Source organism: Callionymus lyra, chromosome 2, assembly GCF_982586985.1.
Source record: "Callionymus lyra chromosome 2, fCalLyr1.hap1.1, whole genome shotgun sequence".
NCBI classification, from domain to species: Eukaryota; Metazoa; Chordata; class Actinopteri; order Syngnathiformes; family Callionymidae; genus Callionymus; species Callionymus lyra.
In genome coordinates, this window is record NC_141819.1 from 14,914,371 (window position 1) to 14,934,617 (window position 20,247).

Below are 20,247 nucleotides of genomic sequence, written 5' to 3' on the forward strand. Positions count from 1 at the left end.
TTAAACATTAAAATATTTATGTTCAAACTTCAGTAAAGTTTTGAATCGAAAGAGCTTATTAAAAAAAGCGTTTAGTGTTTTGTGATTGAAACTTACCGGGGACACTTCCGACTTCACCGGAAATCAAAGGAATCACCATGGCAACAACAACTAGCTTTGTGTGCTAACTTTAGCTGCTATGCGGTTAAGTTAGCATCCAAATAGCAAAAGGTCAGATAATCACCTCAGAGTCCGTTTTTTTGATAAATAATGATAAAGCGATAATGTTAAGAAGAGAGCCAAGGTTAAACTGCAGCACAATGTCTGAGAGTTAAGAGTTTTTTCCTGTGAAACGAATGGAAAACGCCGAAGCGACTGAACAGCATCACAACAACAACAATGGCCGCATCTGTTGCAGAAGTGACTGCGTCTCTTGTGCGAGAATATTTGAGCCGAAAGGTAAATAAGGTGAACTCAGATGTTAATGTACGTGATTTAACTTGTGGTGGTGCAATATAACTGGTAGTGCAAGTACACTGAAAAAACAATTACACCGTAGTGTCAGTTATTCGTCGATTGATGCTTAAATGTTATTGTTTATGTCACAGTTTTGCCTTTATTATGTCACCTCTGGGGCTCCGTACATCTGCTACCCTATTAAAGTATCTAATGTTTATAACCAGAGTCTAGTGGGTTGTATATAAACCATTACTGTTTTATTCATTCTCATGTGTCAAAGTACCCATTAGGATCCAAGTACAAACAAGGAAACTACCGACATCTGAGCTGAGCAGTAGATATATTACAGTAAACAAAAGTAAAAAATCATAACAAGTTAATTTGATCTTTCATATGTTTTATGACTTTGAATGATAGCTATTAAGTACTTATCGACCACTTCTTTATAAAGTTAGTTTAATAACATTGCTTTTTAAACATGTATTTTCTCATTAGTATCGACAGGATAACCATGATTCATTTTCGCTGTATTCGCAGGGTCTGAAAAGGACTATTTCCTGTATGGACGAGGAGTTCCCGCGTACAGACTCCAGTATCAACAACAGATCAAGTTTGAGGGAAATCCTGCACATAGAAGATCTGTGCAGACAAAACAAGGTAATTATGAGTGAAATTGAATATTCTTCATTCAACAAATAAGTTTCACATATCTTACTTGTGTGAACTGTGTCACAGGTCAAGAGTGCTCCTTTAAAAACATTGTTGGAAATTATAGTGAAGCATCAAATTGAGAGCCAGAAAAGCAACACAGCGACACATTATCAAACCGATTCCTTACACTTGAAACCTCTCATGGATGTGAATGAGTCAAGTCTCAGGACGGCCTGCAGTGGAAACACCAACACTTCAAGGTACTTCATTTATTGTCGGTATTTTGTTTTGAATGACAGTTTTCCAGAAACAGAAATCAACACTGTATTTTTTACATAAAGTTACGATAAATGTTGATCAATCTCTGTTCTATTGTTGCTCCTTAAAGGTTTATATCATGTAAACTTCTTCTATTTTGTTATTTTGTTTCCCAGATCAACATTAAAAGAACTCAGTCGATCAAATGTTTCCAGTTCATCTGTATTTACGGAAAACCCTTCCTGCCAAACCGACATCTTCATAAATTACCTTGACAACCGAAAAGATGAACTGAATGATGTCACAAGGGAACCTGAGAAAAAGGCCTCTGTCCCTGAGAGAAACCCTAGAAACAGGGCTAATCGAATCAGACGAGGAATGATGACGGGTCCGATCCTGAACTCTCACCAGGTTGGAAATGATTCCATTCGATTTAAAGTTCATCAATAGAAATCCCGATTCCCTTTCTTGTAGGATTCAAACCAAAGGAAGCCCAGTCAAAGAAGAGATGCTCCTCAACCGCTGCTTAGACCCGAAGAAGACGAAAGAGCGTCAGAAGATGGACTGTCGGTTTCAGGAAAAAGAATGGAACGAGTCACAACTGCACTCACTGAATCGAGGGAGTTGTGGAGTGAACCGGCGAGTGTCTTGAGGGAAAACACTTTTGGAATCGTGCCAGAGGGCAAATGTAAAACAAAAAAGTGAGTAAGCTACCCTCAATCGGTTTATTTGTTTATTTGTATATATTTTAATGGTTTTAAAATCATCTTTTTTCTTTTAAGTGGGAACGCCTCGACTAAGTCAAGTGTTGATTATACGGAAGTGACTGAGATGGTGTTGGGTAAGTAGAGTTACACTCTCTACTGTACATACGCAGTGATTAGGGAAAAAAAGGTGTGACCTGTGAGTCATGTGACCAACAGATAGAAAAGAAATATGGAATGCATAAAAGGCCCTTTTGTCTTTACAATGTCTAATTATTGCAGTGAAAAATATTGTATTCTTAACATTTTTGTGCAAAATGTTTTACCTCTTGATGCATTAAAATGAACAAGACATTGAAGAAAATCATAAAGCCTGTTTTATTCCCCATGATTGTATTTCCAGATGACATCGATCATGACGAGTATCTGCCTGAAGTCTCCACTCTGTCCTTTCATAAAACCACAGCAGCTCAGAGTGAAGCAGAATATCTGATGGACCAGGACACTGCCTCGGTCAGAGACGTTCGCTTCATTGTCAGAGGAGATCTCTGCGGCTCCCTCTGTTTTCACTCATCTTTCCCTCTTTTTTTTTTTTTTCCAGAAATTGAAAATGGTTCTTCTAGGTTCTTGTCTCAAGTGCTTCAGCGCCGAGTGGAAGAATCAAAGTTTTACGTTCTCTGAAACAAGTGATCTGAGATACGGAATAGTTCAAAAGAAGGTCAGAATAGTCAGTGGCACATATTTTGTGTTTAATAAAACGTCTCTTTCTTACTTCAGGGCGGTCCATGTGGGGTTCTGGCGGCCGTTCAAGCCTACATACTCAAGCATCTGCTGTTCGAGGACATTGGCCCCGATGGCCGTCAGTACGTGTTAATCCCCTAAAGTTCTTCTGTTTGTGTAAAAAGCCTTATTGTGGCATTTTTATGGATGTAATGAACTCAATCTAAAATTAATCTACTTTCCAATCTAAGGTGGTCGCAACCTTCCAACGCCACCAGAAGAAAATGTCTCGTTTCGGCTCTTACTGAAATCCTGTGGCGGGCGGGGGAAGAGGAACACGCTGTTGTCGCAATGTAGGAGCAAACTCTGTTAAACACTTAATATGTTTACATTGTAATGAAAATGATAATAAACCTTTTTTTATGCTCATGCAGACATTCAGGTAGAAATGTTTTCACCTCCGTTGGGAAGTACAAGTCTGATGGAGTTCTTGAAAAGGTAAAGAAACGTATTCAACTTGGTTAAAAATCCAGCTGAAAATATACATTGTGCAATATAAATGAAATGAAGTCTTATGTAAAGGTGACTCAGCTCTTGAGTAAGAATCTCACTGTCGTCCTTTAGATCACGTGTCTTTCCGTGGACAATGTAAAAGACCTGCAGATGGTACTGGAGCGGAATGTCGACCAGGTGAGGGATTCACGGCTCTGATTGTCGCTTCAAATGACTCACTCTGTTCGTATCGTCGCCCGCAGTTTGCTGCTGGGATGTTCGGCTGCCTGCTGTTGACCGTGTCGGCGCTCCTCTCTCGGTCGACCGAAAAGTAAGCGGGTTTAATGTCAAACATTTGATCCATCAGTCAAATATTAAGAATCTTAAGCATCGCTCTCTCCTCAGAGTGAGACAAGATATGGACGTGTCGACCTCCACGCTTATCGGAGCGCATGGATACTGCACCCAGGTTTGACACGAAGTTGTTTATTTTTAAGGTGGAGATCTACTTAATCTACACCCAGGTTAATTGTCACCCTTTGACCTGGCCTTTAGGAGGTCAGAGAAAAAGTATAAGAAAGAAAGTGTCTGACTAGAAATGTTATTTTGATCTTACAATTGAAATATCTTCATGTCAGGACTTCATTTTCAATGATGTCTTCTCTAATACAATATATGAAATATTATACCATCAGATACAATGTTATGACGACACTATTACTGTCTTTGTTCTCAACATCAGATCTTTTTTTTTTTCCTTTTGTCACTGAGGTTTTCTTTATGTACTAAGGCCACTTTTTCTCTCCACAGTCACAGAAAATGTGATCGTCCTCCAGTGGGTTCAAATGAAAGCGTCATATTTAGAGTAAATGTGAGGATAAATCATATTGAAGTGGGTTTAGAGAGACAATCAAGATAAAACAAATATGATTTGATAGCGTGTTAGAGACATAAGAGCTCCTGTTTCACACATGGAGGGGTTTAAAAACCCTTTTTTCCAACTTAGGGAACCGTTTATTTTATTGATGTTTGTTTAGTTCCACTGTAAAAGCCAAACAATATAATCAAAGCTGTGTAAATGATGAACGTCTGATACGATTATCTTTATTCCTTTAACATCGAAAGTCGAACAAAAAGCTTAAGGTTTAAGTGTTATTTGGATATAAGTCAGTTGTGTGAGTCTGACCACAAAGGAAAAAGATTTTATTATTTTATTAAGTTTCATTATTTCTTATTATCAGTTATTTTGCCATATGCGCCCCATTTGAGAACCAATCCTTTAAGTTATTGTGTGATCTGTGCTGCTGTTACTCAAATCTTAGGTTTATCTTAATATTACAAAAAGAAAGAGATTGTCTGTTCTGACCTACACAAATATGTTCTCTTAGGAGTTGGTCAACCTGTTGCTGTGCGGTCGAGCCGTCTCCAACGTCTTTGACGATGTCGTGGAGTTGGATTCTGGCGACGGCAACTCAACTCTTCTCACGGGAATGAAAGCTCGATGCGACGTCGGCCTGCTCTCTCTGTTCGAGCATTACAACATCTGTGAGGTGAGCGAACGCCTCAAACTTCAAAGGAGCTTTTTTTTGGTCTGCTCTGATAAAACGGCCATAGAAGGAAAAAACAAAACAAAGGAAAGGATCTTGAGTCCGTCTGGTCACTTATGCAGCATCATGACATCAGATGAAACATGATCAGCCGGTCACTCCCGATCATTATCATCATCATCATTTGTCAAAGATATCCTCCCCAAAACGCTGCTCTTACTGTCGCACAGACAAACTCCAGAGCAATATTAGGCAAGTGTTTGGTGCGACACGATTGTTCTTCTCAGGCATCAGTGAATGATGTCAGAAGTGGCCGACGTTTTGCGTGAGAATAACAATTTAAAAAAGGTGTGTAGGATTGTGATTAATCTAATCTCCTCAGTCTGTTTGGTTTCTGTTAGAATTATGACCCGTTTAGTAAATATACAGGTTTGAAGTGTGTTTTTAAAGAATCAAGTTATTATTTCAAGGGTAATGCAGTAATTACAGTGTTATAAAGCATAACAAGTTAATAAGTCAAACCTAATGAATATCTACAAAAGCACAGAGACGGTGCATACCTCTGCCAAGTGTACAGTATATATATTTAATTAATAATGTTTTATTCTAACAAACAAATAGATTCGCTCAATAGAATGTCCTCAAAGTTCAACTAATGTGTTGATTTAAGTGTGTCTTAAATTGTTAAATCTGTTTGTACAGACTCTGTTTTCATTGAAATATTTACATTAGAAAATGGTCTTGAGTCCCACCCACTGAAAACACTTAGTCTTTCTGGAGATTAAATCTTGTTTACCATAACCCCGCCCACTTTGCTTTGATTGGTCAAGCGTGGAGGTTTGTCTCATGTGACTCGTTGTATAAACAAAGCGGAAGAGGAAGACTTAAACATTTTAAACATGAGAGTGTGTCAGGAAAGTGGGGTTAGTTTTCCTTTAAAGTCGAGGTAGATGCTCTTCAAAACCTCGTGGGCATGCTGCATGTGTCGCTAAAATATTATTATCAGAAATCCTAGAAGTCCGATATTCTTTCAGTTGTGCTGATGACAAAGAAACAAACCAACATTGAGTGATGAAGGTGATTAATATAATTTATAATTATTTCTATGATAATAGTTGCTATTGGCTGATGAGACTTTCTGTGACACTTCCTGTTCAAATGGCCTTCACTTCCATCCGCGTCAAATCTTAAGTCCGTTTGTTTCACTTCAACCCCCGGGTGAGCACGATCTCTGCCGGTCTGAAGTCACGTAACGTTTGTCGCAGACCTCCGGGTGCGTCTTTTCGACTTTTAGAAAGATACATCACAGTGCGCTTCTCTGTGGGACTCTGAGTTTTCACTTACTCTTGAGCGTCTGTGACGGCTCCGTCTCCTGGGGGAGGTTTGTTTCCACTGAGTGGGCAGAGGCTTGAGGGGGCATTGATACTTTTGTTTATGACTAGTCTCACCGCATGAATACCCTGAACCGTCCTCTTGTTTTATTTATCTTGAACTCCGAAGTCATTCTCTGATGACCGACGACTTCATGTCCTCCAGTCCACTGCGGGACTTTCACGATCTTCTCTCTTCCACCTCAGGTCGGAGACTATCTGAAGACCCCGCTTTACCCCATTTGGCTGGTGTGCAGCGAGAGCCACTTTAGTGTGCTTTTCAGCCTGCAGAGGGAGCTGTTGACCAATCAGGACCCTGGCTCAGAGTTCGACCTGTACTATTATGATGGTCTGGCCAATCAGGAGGACGAGATCCGCCTTACGGTTGGTGAGTGTTGTCGAGACCTCGTTGAAGTTGTGTTGATTTTTTAAAGTTGTGTAGTGCAATTTAATGATCTACTGTCATTCTTTCCATCGCTTCTTAATAAAACACTTTTATTTGTAGCACCAGGAAAATTGAAGTCTGGAAATGAAGACAAGGATCTGATTCCACCTCTAGATCTTTGTATCAGAACAAGGTGATTGACGACTGTCTCTCTCTCTCTCTCTCTTATGATTCCACATGTGTTTCTTCTTTGTGTTCAGGTGGACTGACGCGAGTGTCAGCTGGAATGGCACGGAGCCTCTACTTTGAGGCGTCATCGGACGTTGATGTTTATCGTCTTACATTAAACTGCTCAGTTTATTTAAAACACGACACACACAGAGTGACCTTCACAACTCACCTGCCCGTCATGTATTTTCTGAATTTTACGTTGACTTTTAACGTGTTTGAGTGGCTTCATAGTGATTTTACTCAAACAAACATGACCCTTCGTAAGGATACACTACGGTGGCCCTGAAGTGCAATTTACAATTTACAATTTACAATTTCCTGAAAAAAATGTATAAATCCTGAAATAAAATGACAACTTCCTGAAATAAATTGACAATTTCCTGAAACAAATGTACAAAACCGGAAATAAAATTACAATTTCCTGAAACAAATGTACAAAACCGGAAATAAAATTACAATTTCCTGAAACAAATGTACAAAACCTGAAATAAAATGACAATTTCCTGAAGCAAATGTACAAAACCGGAAATAAAATTACAATTTCCTGAAATAAATGTACAAAACCTGAAATAAAATGACAATTTCCTGAAACAAATGTACAAAACCGGAAATAAAATTACAATTTTCTGAAACAAATGTACAAAACCTGAAATAAAATTACAACTTCCTGAAATAAAATTACAATTTCCCGAAACAACATAACAAACTCCTTAAACAGATTTACAAACTATGAAACAAAATGACAATTTCCTGAAACAAAATAAAATTTTCCTGAAATAACTTTACAAACTGTTTCTAACTTAACAAACTGATTAACCTTTTTTAACTGTTCAAGAAATTGTAAATTGGTTTCACTTTGCACATATTTGCTTTGCACTTCTGGGCCACCATAATACACTTATGTCGTACTGTCTCAAGACTGTGCTTGTCATTATTAAATACCGTATTTTATGGACTATAAGGTGCAACAGATTATAAGGCACGTTAAACCCGGTGCAGCTTCGTAGTAGTAGTCCTTTACAGATTATTACTCGTTGATTAAGAGAAAGTTAAGGATTTTAAGTGCGATTTACAGTAAGAAAATATGGTAAACATCATCCATCCTCACTGTAACATTTATCACTTGGACAAAAGTGCTACTGCTTGAAGAGTTTTCATGCATTTATGAAATGATGGCCAAATATATTGAATATGCCACATTTTTTTTGTATATTTTTCATGTTCATTAAAATGATTTAAGTGATTCGTTCATTTATTATCTTCCACGTATTCATCTAATGGCGTTGCAGAAGACCAGGGGGACACCCTGGACGAGTGGGTTTTCTCATTGCACAAGTCCAAATACATAGACGGTCGGTGAACTCTCTGTAGGTAATTCACGTATTAGTCATGAATATATAACTGTGTCAGATGAATCTTAAAAGTTTTCAGAAGCCAGTAATCCGACAGTTGAAGCTCCTGTAACATTTTTTTTAAATCCTTCAACAAGATGTGGATCTCTCAGACGCACTTTTATCCATTAAGAGTTTTTACCTGCTCAATTTACCGCCATTCTTTTAACTCGTCCAGACAGTCAGATGTAAAAAGGTTGAAGAAACAGCTCAGTTTTAAATGTATATAAAGTTTTTTCTTTGATATGTGGAAGACGCCGATGGTGGTTTTTATTAACCATATTTTGCGTTTGAGATACAAGCGAACTGTGCAGTGAGAAGCCATGTGGTGACACCATGGCGAGATCAGGGCGAGGGGGCGTCGGAGGACGGATGCCAACACCTCCAGCACCTACGATCAAAGACTCTGCTGGCACACGGACAACTACGGTACACTTTTAAAGTCGATTTTTAAGTTTTAAGATTAGCAGGTCAGGGGTCACGCCATGTCAGATGACACGTTCATTTACTCTTAAAAGACTTGATTTCCTTTTTTGTGTGTTAAGGGTTTAAGTGTCGCAGCCACTGTCGTCTTTCAGCTGTCAAAATTCCCCAGTGTCGCATTCTCTCTTTGAATGTATATTATTGGTGACTCATGTGGGGATTTGTGCCCCTCGACAAAAGCATGAATTAATCATGAGCCATGTTGTGAATCAATGGGAGCACATTTAACCGCCATCCAGGCCACAGCCATGGCGAAAAATGGAGCCGCGGGGACGACGGGATTGGATTAAACTGTTTACCTTTCGCCACAACATTTTTGCTACAGATGAGTGGGCGTCGCACGGACGTCATCGTTGGAGCCATGTTTAGGTTTTGGGGTGATCTGAGTGACATCACTGCTCGACGTGTCCAATTATCAAGACACCCAATTGGACACATTTGTCAATTTACACATCCAGGGAAATCAAGTTAGAACTTTCAGGTTTACAAGGGTCATGGTGAGCTCGGTGAAGGTCATGGTGAGCTTCTGACCGCTCGGCTCGGCTCGGCCCGACAGGAAGGAAGTGGCCTCTGTTTACTATTTATGGCGCCGGCGTTTCTCCAAAGGTGCCGCAGCAGGGATTTGGCACAAGTGTGTAATTGTGTTATCGCCCACCCACCTACCGTCCCCGGTGCGTCTTCTGTCTCCTCTCCTAATCTACGCTATTCATCTCCAGATACTCGATATCCTCCCCAGATTAAGGACCGGTTTCCCTGCCCTGGCTGTCCGCGGCAGACGGGATCCCGGAGGCTTCCCCCCCCGACGACGTGAGCAGTATTTTTAGCCGACTAATCCTTTTATGTCGTGCACCGTGACCCGGGCCTGTTAATTGCCCCGAGTAATCATGATACGAGAGGAGAGGTGTCACTGTGACCAGGAGTCTTTTTTTAAAACTCTCGCTGACGATGATGAACTTGAAAGACAAAAACTTTTACTAGAATGTTGAACCGAAGAGAAAACCGATTCTATTGAAGATCTTGACAATTAAAGTTCCTCAAAACTAAATTGATATGATCGTACAAGTTTTGTTGTACAACTGTTACTTGTTTCCACCTCATTTCAAAGTACAAGATGAAAATCAGAAAATAAAACAAGATATTTATACTTGTTTTAAAATTTTAATTAGGTTTAAAGATAGAATAATAGATCAAATATTTAAATTAAATGAATCGACAGGAGCTTTTGATTAAAAATGTTGTATCATAAATATTGTTAAATTAAATATATATATATATATATTTTTTTATATATGGCACTATAAGTAATAGTTATTTGTAAAGCTCCTTACTAGTCCAGGGTCACAAAGCACTTGAACAATCAAAAGCAATACACAGTTTACGAGAAAAAGTCTGGAAGGATTTCTCTCCTCTGGTCCGGAATCGTGTTCAGGAACCATCAGTAGATTCTGATCCACAGACCTCAGAGCCCGAGCTGGGGTGTAAGTCTGGATCAGATCACTGATGTAAGGAGGAGTCTGACCACAAATTGATCTGAAAGTAAGAACCAGAATTTTAAAATGGATCCTGAAAGAAACTGGAAGCCAGTGAAGAGATTTAAGGATCGGAGAAATGTGAGTTCTTCTACTAGAGCAGGTCAGAATTCTCGCTGCAGAGTTTTGTATTAACTGTTTTGTTAAGACATGAAAACAAACTGTTGCAATAGTCCAGACACTAACGCATGGATTACAAACTCCAGATCGTGTTGTGACATAATTTTCCCAAGTCTACTGATTTTTCTCAGTTGAAGGAAACAGTTTCTGGTCAGTTTTCTTCAGTGTTGAACTAGAGACATGTCACCCAGGTCTCTTAGGCTCACATTGACAGACTGTTCAAGTACTGACTCAACCCTGGAAATGTATCATCAGGCGCAATCGATATTAAGATTCAGGGAAATACCTATATAATAGAACTAATATAAGTATTTGTTTCTGTCTGGAGTTAAACCGCTGCTACATCACATGACACATGCAGTTGAGGTGGGTCTTGCCTCCTGGATTCCTCCATCAGGAGGAGTTCTAGGCATGTCAAACTGGAGAGAGATCCAGATATGTTGTAGAGACTCCCGGTTGGCCACGGAAAGACTTCCAGAGAAGTCCGAAAAGGTCTCAGTGGAGAGTCAAATCTGGGTCTGGAGGAAGCTTCTCTGGCTTCTTGAAACAGCACCTGTGTGTCGTTGTTGGTCATTAAAACCTAAAGAAAGATGATCCTGAAGCTTCATGACTCGGACATATTTAGATCTTCCAAGCGAACTGTTGTGGTGTTCGGAATGCCAAAAAAAACAAATGCCAAGAATTTAAGGAGTTCTCAGTTGGAGGAGGTCCAACTTCCTGCCTGCTAGCCCAACCTAATATGTTTGTTTTGTGATTATAATCCTCGTAATTCCTTCACATCAGTTTCATCAACAACAAAGTTGAACAAATCATCGTCATTAAAATGAGATTATAAGGCTTTGATAGATGGACTCAGTGCAGCTTCATCCTCTCTGTGTCTCAGATTGCTCAATATTAGGTGCGAGTGATGAAAACCAGATATGATTTAACATGCATTCACTTCTGAGATTCCAAAATCGTGCGCTCCACGGTATTTATATAATTATTGGTGAAAGGAAAGAAGAAGAAAAAAAAAAGTCTTGGCGGGAAGTGAACGTCCAGCAACACCTGCTCGGAAGGGAGAGCAGCACATTCATCTGCTTCATGGATCCAACATGGACGTTTGCAGAGGGTTCAGGGGTTTATGTCGAATTGTTGTGTTTTATTAATGCACGAGATGTGATTTCAACAGTCCAGACACTGATCCAGATCAGGTTCTAATGATTAGCAATTCCGGGTCAAGTGCCCGTAATCCCTCTGGGCACGTTAGCTGGATTAATCCGAGCTTGATCAATCGGAATTTTAATTTTTTTATTCAGGACTTCAGCGTCTGAAATTATTTGATTGATTTGAAAGAAAAATCCAATCGTTGACGGAGCTAGAAGTGAGATGAAGGACGTTAACGACACATGGATCCACATCCAAGTCTGTCTTCAAAACTCTCATTTTTCCTCTTTTCTTAAATCCTTTCTTGTCCACTTTTTCCCTCATTGTCGTCGCTGATATATATTTGAATAAATCCTGTCTGGAGCAAAGACGTTTTAGTATTTTTAGAATTTACCAGACTTTGATTTTCAGCGCAAATATGATCGGGAAATTTTCTCTAATCATAGTTATAAGAGCAGCGGTGCATTGTGGGACTTGTAGTTTTGATCACACACTATTAGTGTGTCTCATTAATAATGAAAATGATTGATTTATGACGTGTATAAAAATTATGTTGGGACTCCATTTAACCCTTGTGTTATCTCAGGGTCAAAATGTGTTTGTGGTATCCCTTGTGTCCTCTCTGGGTCAAGGTGCACAACTTCCACCACTGCTTATGTATTTATGGAAACCAGGGAGGTCGTTTACCTTGAACCAGAGACAACACAAGGGATACCACAAACACGTTTGTTTTCCGGCCTCTGGGTCACCTTGACCCTGACATAACCTAAGGGTTAACCTTTGTTTTTCTGATTAATCAGAGATTCTCTGATCAATTAATAAAATTAAATGACAAGGACATTTTTATTATGATAGAAACAGACAAAAATAAAATAAATTATATATATATTGTATTTAGGTGGTACTGAAGACCCAATATCCTTTCATAGAAGCATTGTCTGTTTTGTCTCGGGTCAAGAGGTTGAGTTTGGACGGACTAAATGATGATTGGATGATGAAACCTATTTGCTAATACTGTTGTCAGTGAAGTCAACCACCACCCTTATTGACCAATTTTTTAAGATGTAGAAAATGAGAAACACAATTGTGCCCCTAGTGGTAAGCATTTTAAGTTACACAATTCTACTGTAAGTAGAGTAAGTAAGTGTCTTCCATTGGTTAGTTTTTCAAAATAAAACTTGCCAACATTCAGTCTTATTACTGTTATAAAACACATTTCTTTCTGTCATTAATGCTTTTTAATGAACGCTATGAAGTCCCACCTCAGAATAAATATTCAAAAACTTTCATTTTAGACTCTGTAACCTGATCTACGGTGTTCTGCTTCCAGTCCAACTCTGTGTGAAACGACAACATGTTTTCTGCTTCAATTGTCTCTTTTATTGTTCAATATTATAGTGCATCATTACAACCCGCGTCATTCTACACCTTCTCATTGTCATTCGAGTGCCAGATCAATGCAATGAAGACAAGGTCATGGAAAAAAAAACAACAATAGATAAGGCATGTTTTAAAAGACATACGAACATACGTGAACCAGTGGAACAAACAAACCGTGAAGTATTATAAAGATACTCTTTTAATAAATATGTGTATTTGATATTAAATTAATGACTTGTTGAAAAAAAACATTGGTACAAATAAGATACTTCCAAACATACTTCTGTCGAAGAGACAATGTCCGTCTGCATTTTTTCACATTCAAAGAACTAGAATCTGAATTGAGTGTCAACAGAATTCTAGAGATGATGCTGAAATATTCTGAATACAAAACACAAATGGAGACGATTTTTAGTCTAGTTTAAACTGATCAGGAGGTTGAAACATCCGTCCATCAGTTCTGGATCGGACACTTTTGATTTTGAAACACACAAGAAGTGAACTTGGACCTGGATTTTCTGGTGAAGAGGACATAATGAGGATTGGTTGCTCAAAGTGTAAGACCATTCAGAGGGTCCAGACCAGTCTGGAAACAAGATCTTTCATGTATTCTGGGGTCAAATTTCCAAGCGAGGGATGGATGGATTTAAAATATGATTCATTTCTTTCTTTCTTGGTTGTTAGATTTATCGGATTATCTTAACCTTTGAACCTACATACTTGCTTTAAATAATTGCCGTATTAGGAATAAACTGTTCATCCATGAATCCAGAATGAATGAATGAATTTATAAAAAAATATATTTCACCCCCTAACAGGATTTACTCTTCCATACTGAGCCGTTGCTGTATTTTGAATACACAAAAAAATAAAACAGTAAGATTAATTGATTTTATTTTTTTGGTAATCTTTTGCTAATAATTGTATTTGGTTAGTAGAGTGTAAAAGAGAGTAAAATACTGTATATTCCGATATAATTTGAATGATTGTTCTTACACTTAATTAGCCTAATAGAATTATTTACAAAACCGTGACGTAATAAATTCAATTAAACTCACTGTTTAATTTTTTTCTGAGTAGGAAGGGAGAGAAATATACAATAAATGGGACAGGGGGAAAAATCTGCCAATAGTTGATACTTTGTGTTTTCATGAGATTAGAATATACAATTTAAACATAAACCAATCATTCATCATATAAAATGGCGGACATTGGTACATTTTTTGGAGTGTATCTTGTTACTGGGTCACAATAAAAAAAGGGATAATATTAAACAACAATTTTGATTCACACTTAAAGGATCTACAATTGAAGTTACACTTTTGATATTTGAAAAACATCTTAACCGACCACGAGTCAACTGAAAATACATGATACTTTATGACAGAAATGAGTCACATTTGTCTCTCTAGTGACACAGAACCCAATGAACGACCAACACAAAATGTTTTTCTTCCTATTGATTTTCTGAAGGCACTTCCATGGTGACAAGTCCTTCTAGCAAGACGGTTGATCCTGAAACACAAAGAGAAAAAAACAACTTGAGTATCCAGACTGTTTCTTTCGGTTAAAATATGCTTGATTTATCAACTGAATATGAGAATATTTAGTAGTATTTTAGAAGTATCTCAAAGCCGTTTCAGTCTCTTATCAGGTTCTAACTCAATCAGAGGCAGTGAATAATGTCATTCTATTCGTGTCTTGATCCTTCAGCATGTGTCACGTTCTTCAGCTGCTTAATGAAGCTCGGTATAATGAGAAGGAGCTGAAACGGTCAGCGTTGGAGACGGAACTATTTCACAAGCATTTGGGTTTAGCGAGGCCTAATTGCGTCTCGCAGATCCGCAGCCATTACTTTCATATAGTTCCCAGCGGTGGACGTCAGACATCTGACCTGCCGTCATCAAGCGAACATCTCCACAAAAGAAGGCTTTGTGGAAAATTACCACCAGATTGACTGGATTCTATTCTTCGCCTGGTTTGGTCCGTGTTAATACGATGACGAACGCTGTTAAATATCTCATTTGCCGTGAACTTCACAGTCATGTCGATGATCGCTCAAGAATGATTTTTATAAAAACTGAGCTTTACTTGTTGTTTTGGGAACCCTTTCCCCTATAGGGAAAATCTATCTATCCATCCATCCATCCATCCATCCATCCATCCATCCATCCATCCATCCATCCATCCATCCATCCATCCATCCATCCATCCATCCATCCGTCCGTCCGTCCGTCCGTCCGTCCGTCCGTCCGTCCGTCCGTCCGTCCGTCCATCCATCCATCCATCCATCCATCCATCCATCCATCCATCCATCCATCCATCCATCCATCCATCCATCCATCCATCCATCCATCCATCCATCATCCATCCATCCATCCATCCATCCATCCATCCATCCATCCATCCATCCATCCATCCATCCATCCATCCATCCATCCATCCATCCATCCATCCATCCATCCATCCATCCATCCATCCATCCATCTCTCTATTTGACAGTAATATTTATAGTAATACACATACTGTATTCTAGAGTGAAGTTTCACTTATATAATTTGAATTAAAAGGTTTGTCTATGTAAAGTGACTGTAGCGGTTTCTTAAAATGACCCGTAAAGTCATAAAAGATCTTCTGAGTTGATGTTGACATTGTTCTTCCTCTGAGGTATCTTACTAAATATTTTTTGGGACTATGGAGTTCTGCCCCATGTTTAGGTTCTACATTTTTGACTCACTGAAGTCCTTTTTCTTGATGCATCAAAAAAACCTACTTCTCTGAGAAACTGTTGTTTAATTCATGAGACTTTAAAACGTATTTTCAGCTTCAGAATAATGTCAACCCACTTAGGTTGAGACCTCTGACTGTCCACTCTGAGATCAAGACCATGGTTCTTGAATTGGTCCAAGTACCTTGGAATATTGTTCATGAATGATGAGCATCCATGAGATGCTCGGCTTCCACATTAGAGCAGCCCGAACCCCTGCTGCCGAGGTTCTGTCACGTCCATCTTGGAAGACGATCCAGAGCCACACTTAATTTCTCTCTATTTTCAAATCAGACGCAAACCAACTAACATCTCACCACCAGCAGCAAAACAATCTTTCTAAGTAAATAACATGTCAACCTGCATCATCACTCTGACTTTGACAAAGAGAGGACGGCGATGAGGAATGTTGTACTTGGATTTGGACAAGTGACCGCTCCCTCGTGAAAGTCCCTCATACTCACAATATTTATGACTGCATGCAGAGAGGACTCATCGCTAACCGTGTTAGCAGCCGCGCACATCGTTTGTAATCTGTAAAACAAACACAAACAAACAAGGAACTTTACTTTCACACGGACAAACTCAAGGATCTTGAATCGTGCAGTTTTGAGTATGAGTTCTAACATTCTTTAAAAAGTTTTGAGTAGGTTTAAATTAGCACAAAATAACAAAGTAACTTCAATATCATTTCTGGAAATGAGGTTTTTACAAATTATCCACGAACCATTAAATTATTTCCATTACAGTATTAAGTGAATTAGCAGCAGGATATGAGTTAATTCACTGTATATTACTAATGAGTTCTTCGTTGAAAACTTTCATCAACCATTATTAAAAGCGGCTCGATATTGTGACATTTCCAGCATTTTGAGAAGTACACATCCAGCTCATAACACACACAAATGCTAAATGTATTTGTATAAAAGTGTATTTTTCTCAAGAAAATGGAGGTGTTTTTGCAAATGTGTTTTAACTCCACACATTTTCCCTATATGGACATGTTTATAAAGTGTATTTACCCCATTAATTTTGTCTGAAATAAACTACTTATATTCTACTTACAAAATGAACCATTTTTCTTTTTTTAAATTAACCACTTTTTTATATAATTACCTCCTCCAAGAAGACCGTGCAATTATTTGCCTTTGAACAAAGTGTATTATCGGATTTCAATGACATTTTTTAGGAAGTGTTGCTGTTTTATTTTGATTACCATCTGGATCCATCAATCATTTATTTGTTTTAAATATGTCGCTTTAGCTCTTGTTCATCCTTTTTCTTCACTGTGTTGCTAAAGCGAGCTCTGGAACGCTACCGCCACCTGCTGTTGATGACATTGTTGATTTATTTCAAAGGCTAAAAATGTATCTAAATACACTACAATAAATGTTATTTTCCAGTCAAATATCGTTCTTCATTCATTAATTTGAGACTATTTTACAATTATTTATCAATTGTCCTCAGTTATTCTATTATAACCTCAATATAATTAATTTTTGGTCACTCTTGAGAAAAGTTTGACTCGAGTGGATTATTTTAAGGACAGTAGGAGGAAAGGATACGACTCCCAACATCCTGAGGAATGATCACACGAACAACAATTTTCATGTCGGATGTGTGTGAATCCCAGTCGACGCTCCTTAGACGCTCCATGATAAAAACAATCTGAGCAAAGTCAGGAGCAGATTCTATTCTCCTCTGAATCACTCTGTTTTCAATTAAAGCGAACAGACGTCCATCTATGACGAGTCCACATCATCTGCACTGACTCTCTCAAGTCTGCTCTGACGTCACCACCCTCACATCCCACTGGTAAAGACCTCGGAGGAACAAGATTGATCCCTCGGCAAACCAAATTTACGGCTCTGTTTCCAGCGCTGGTTCAGAGCGAGTGGTTTGGGACCATGAGAGGGATTGTCAGATAAGTCTGAAGGGTAGAGGGCAGATTTTTGTCAGTGAGAATGTCCAGGTTAGATTTTAAAAAAGAAAAAAAAAATCAGGATTATGAAAACTGGGTGGTTTTTCATCTCCGAGAGTCAGAACCACCGTTCAAACAAAAGTCACAGAACAGCTTGAGCTTCTTTCAGAACAGAGGCTTATAATGCCAAAGTGTTCTAAGTGGATTATTATGTTTTACACTTGGGGGCACAAGTCCAGTTGAGTGGCCCATATACAATGGGTCAAAAAGAAAGGGAAAAAAACAACAAAAGCACCGACGTTAAAAGAGTCAACTCTACAAATATTTCCTTTGGACTGAACAGTCCATAACAAGCACAATTTACGATGATCACTCTCTGATTATTCTGCCAAAGGAAAGACTTGATGAGTTACTGTTCAAAGTTGTTTATAGCTCTTGATAGTTTGGTTCGGATTTTTGTCTCCACATTTTTTTGAGGGAGAGAAACTTAGGAAAGATTTTATAAACACTTTCAAAGGAGAAGTCATTCAAGCACGAGGGCAACAAGTTCAACCTATTTATTTAATCAATATTATCCTGTTTGAGTTTGACCCACTTAATACAATCATTTGAAAGTTTTTCTGTCGTAAAAATGTTAATTGGGGATTAAGAAATTATACATTTGCATAGCTAGCACTGTCATCAACTAGCTAAACCAGCCAGTATAGCGTTCAGTCAACAGGATTTGTTATGACGTGGTGAAGTTCATCTTAAAAATTCTATATACTTAAAGGATAGTAAAAACATCAATCATCTCAAATTGTGTGTGAAATATCTTACCTGTGGTCAGAACATTTCATGGGGTTTTAATCTAAATACTACATGTTTTCATAATAAAAACAAAAAATGTGTACATTATTTGTTTTAATGATATTGAAACATGTATATTGTTATTCATACCACTTCAATGTTGTCACATATGAAGAACTTTTTGATACTTATAGCCAGTATGGTTATAAGTAGCAGTGTTAGAAAATATTGATATGACGATATATCGCGATATTATTTTCCAGTATACAGTATCAATATTCAACAGCACTGTATCTGTAATTTAAACAGGAAAAAAGGTTTTTTTTTTCAAACATTACTCTCATATTTGGCTTGTAAATCATATTTTATGTGTTACCATAGTTTTCCTTAATGGTTCATAGTTCATTAATGTATAATGTGTTTGTGTAAAATACAAAAATCCTTTTTTTATGATTAAAATGTAAATATTAACGCTGTTCGTCCATTTTTCTTTTGCAGTTAAACCTCGCCCGCTAGATGGCAGTAGTCATTCTGTCCTTCCGCAGGTAAATGAACATTGAAATCCTGCGATGACTGAGGACGAGAGGATACAGTCGACCCCAGCAGCTTTTAAAGCTGACGTTTGGACATATTTTAAACAAATGAAAGCAGTTACGACTTCGTCCAGAGTCATGTGGTCTGTAAATTCTGCAACACCAGAGTCAAGTACTCGACAATACTACACATATATACTTGTTTCCTACAGTATTACAATATATCGTTGTCCAAGTATGTGCCAGATTCTTGCAAACACACACACCTAGTTATGAGTGAGGTGAGAAGACAGGAATACATACGCGCTGGTCTGGAGCAATCCCTGGTGTTGTGGTAGATCCTATGAAAGTGTGTTCTGCATTCCGTGGAGAACTTGACTGGTCCTGCTTGGGGGGAAAAGTCGTCATCAGGCAAAACCAAGATGAACAACGCCTCGGTAAGCAAGCATGGGTCGGGCCTACAGTAGCCGTTCGTAAGTAACAAGTAATAAGTAGCAAATCCCCGGGTAAGAGTGAACAATGCATTGTTTGCTGTTTAATGGGATTAAAAACATGAGGATTCGATTCTAATGTTCTTGAACAGTTGTGCAGTAAAGCTGGGAGATTTTCACACTGCTAATGGAGCAGACCCCGGTCCTGAGACGAATAATCAGCTTAACTTTGGACAGCGTTCAAGTCAAGTCAGTGGTTTTTCAGACCATGTGCTGTTTTGTGCTGAGATTAGAATCGTTCCAGTGATAAAACTGCACAAGCATCAGGATATGAAAAGATGGCTGAACAGTAGAGAAACATTTTGATGGTTAGTCTTACCTGTGAAATGCTGAATGAATTTGTTTTTCATGTTCACATCTCGGGGAACAATTTCTGTAAAGAAAAACAACAACAAAAAAAACCCCAGTTATTACAGATTAACGTTTCAGATTTATCATCAAAACAATTTTGGTTGCAAACAAAAACGTGAAAATGTTAGATTCAGAATGCAGAACATGAATCCTATTGAGAAAAAAAGCTTGAAAATATACATTTTAACTGGTAAATAATCCAAATTGTTCCAATATTTTCACAAGTGAAGGGAAGGAATTCATTAGGTTTTGTAAATATATGAACAAATCATCCGCAAATAAGCTTTTGATGTGTTTTTCTCTATGGATATCTTCAATATTTTGGACTAAGACAGGAGTCTTGTGCATCTCCTTGTTCTATACCTAGTGGTTCTAAAAAAAACATATATGCACTTTACACATGTATTTTACTGCTTATACAGATTATTGTGCAGTTATACATTTAGTCAAGTGACAAAATCAAATTGATGTGTAATATTGAGTTATAGTATTTGTCACAATATTGATTATTGAGTGTTAAAACCGTGTGTTTGTGTGTGTGTGTAAGTGT

The 20,247-nt window shown here is 38.2% G+C and overlaps 2 protein-coding genes across 6 annotated transcripts in view; one reads left to right on the top strand and one right to left on the bottom strand.

Annotated features, from left to right (window-relative positions):
* Window positions 1-169: 169 nt before the first annotated feature.
* On the top strand, window positions 170-8,039 carry mindy4 (MINDY lysine 48 deubiquitinase 4). Of its 3 annotated transcripts, none has more exons than XM_087782557.1 (18): window positions 170-447; window positions 976-1,095; window positions 1,174-1,349; window positions 1,524-1,758; window positions 1,822-2,048; window positions 2,130-2,188; window positions 2,455-2,564; window positions 2,653-2,769; window positions 2,829-2,914; window positions 3,023-3,124; window positions 3,206-3,269; window positions 3,396-3,461; window positions 3,527-3,594; window positions 3,669-3,732; window positions 4,652-4,813; window positions 6,388-6,568; window positions 6,686-6,758; window positions 6,826-8,039. In XM_087782557.1, the coding sequence occupies exons 1-18, from the start codon at window positions 379-381 to the stop codon at window positions 6,872-6,874; spliced, it is 2,028 nt and encodes a 675-aa protein (XP_087638683.1). In that variant the 5' UTR covers window positions 170-378; the 3' UTR covers window positions 6,875-8,039. The 3 variants fall into 3 exon arrangements, with proteins under 3 accessions (XP_087638683.1, XP_087638684.1, XP_087638685.1); XM_087782558.1 differs by having other exon boundaries at window positions 170-438; XM_087782559.1 differs by lacking the exon at window positions 170-447 and adding an exon at window positions 755-796.
* Window positions 8,040-16,069: 8,030 nt separating this feature from the next.
* alkal1 (ALK and LTK ligand 1) overlaps window positions 16,070-20,247 on the bottom strand; it is a 5,359-nt gene continuing 1,181 nt past the window's right edge. The window contains exons 2-4 of one of the 3 annotated variants that reach the window (XM_087782560.1): window positions 19,666-19,719; window positions 19,159-19,242; window positions 16,070-16,146 (exon numbers count right to left, since the gene is read on the bottom strand). In XM_087782560.1, coding sequence (XP_087638686.1) covers window positions 16,082-16,146; window positions 19,159-19,242; window positions 19,666-19,719 — 203 coding nt within the window. In that variant the 3' untranslated portion in view covers window positions 16,070-16,081. Of the gene's footprint in view, window positions 16,147-19,158; window positions 19,243-19,665; window positions 19,742-20,247 lie in introns of those variants that run through there. The other 2 variants (XR_015709944.1, XR_015709950.1) reach the window with 2 other exon arrangements.

Excerpts from the sequence above, each read along its gene's own strand:
- mindy4 (XM_087782557.1), top strand. The coding sequence starts at position 379 with ATGGCCGCATCTGTTGCAGAAGTGACTGCGTCTCTTGTGCGAGAATAT. Across the intron at positions 2,189-2,454 it reads AGTGACTGAGATGGTGTTGG|ATGACATCGATCATGACGAG; the intron begins GTAAGTAGAGTT and ends TTGTATTTCCAG. Across the intron at positions 3,595-3,668 it reads CTCTCTCGGTCGACCGAAAA|AGTGAGACAAGATATGGACG; the intron begins GTAAGCGGGTTT and ends CTCTCTCCTCAG.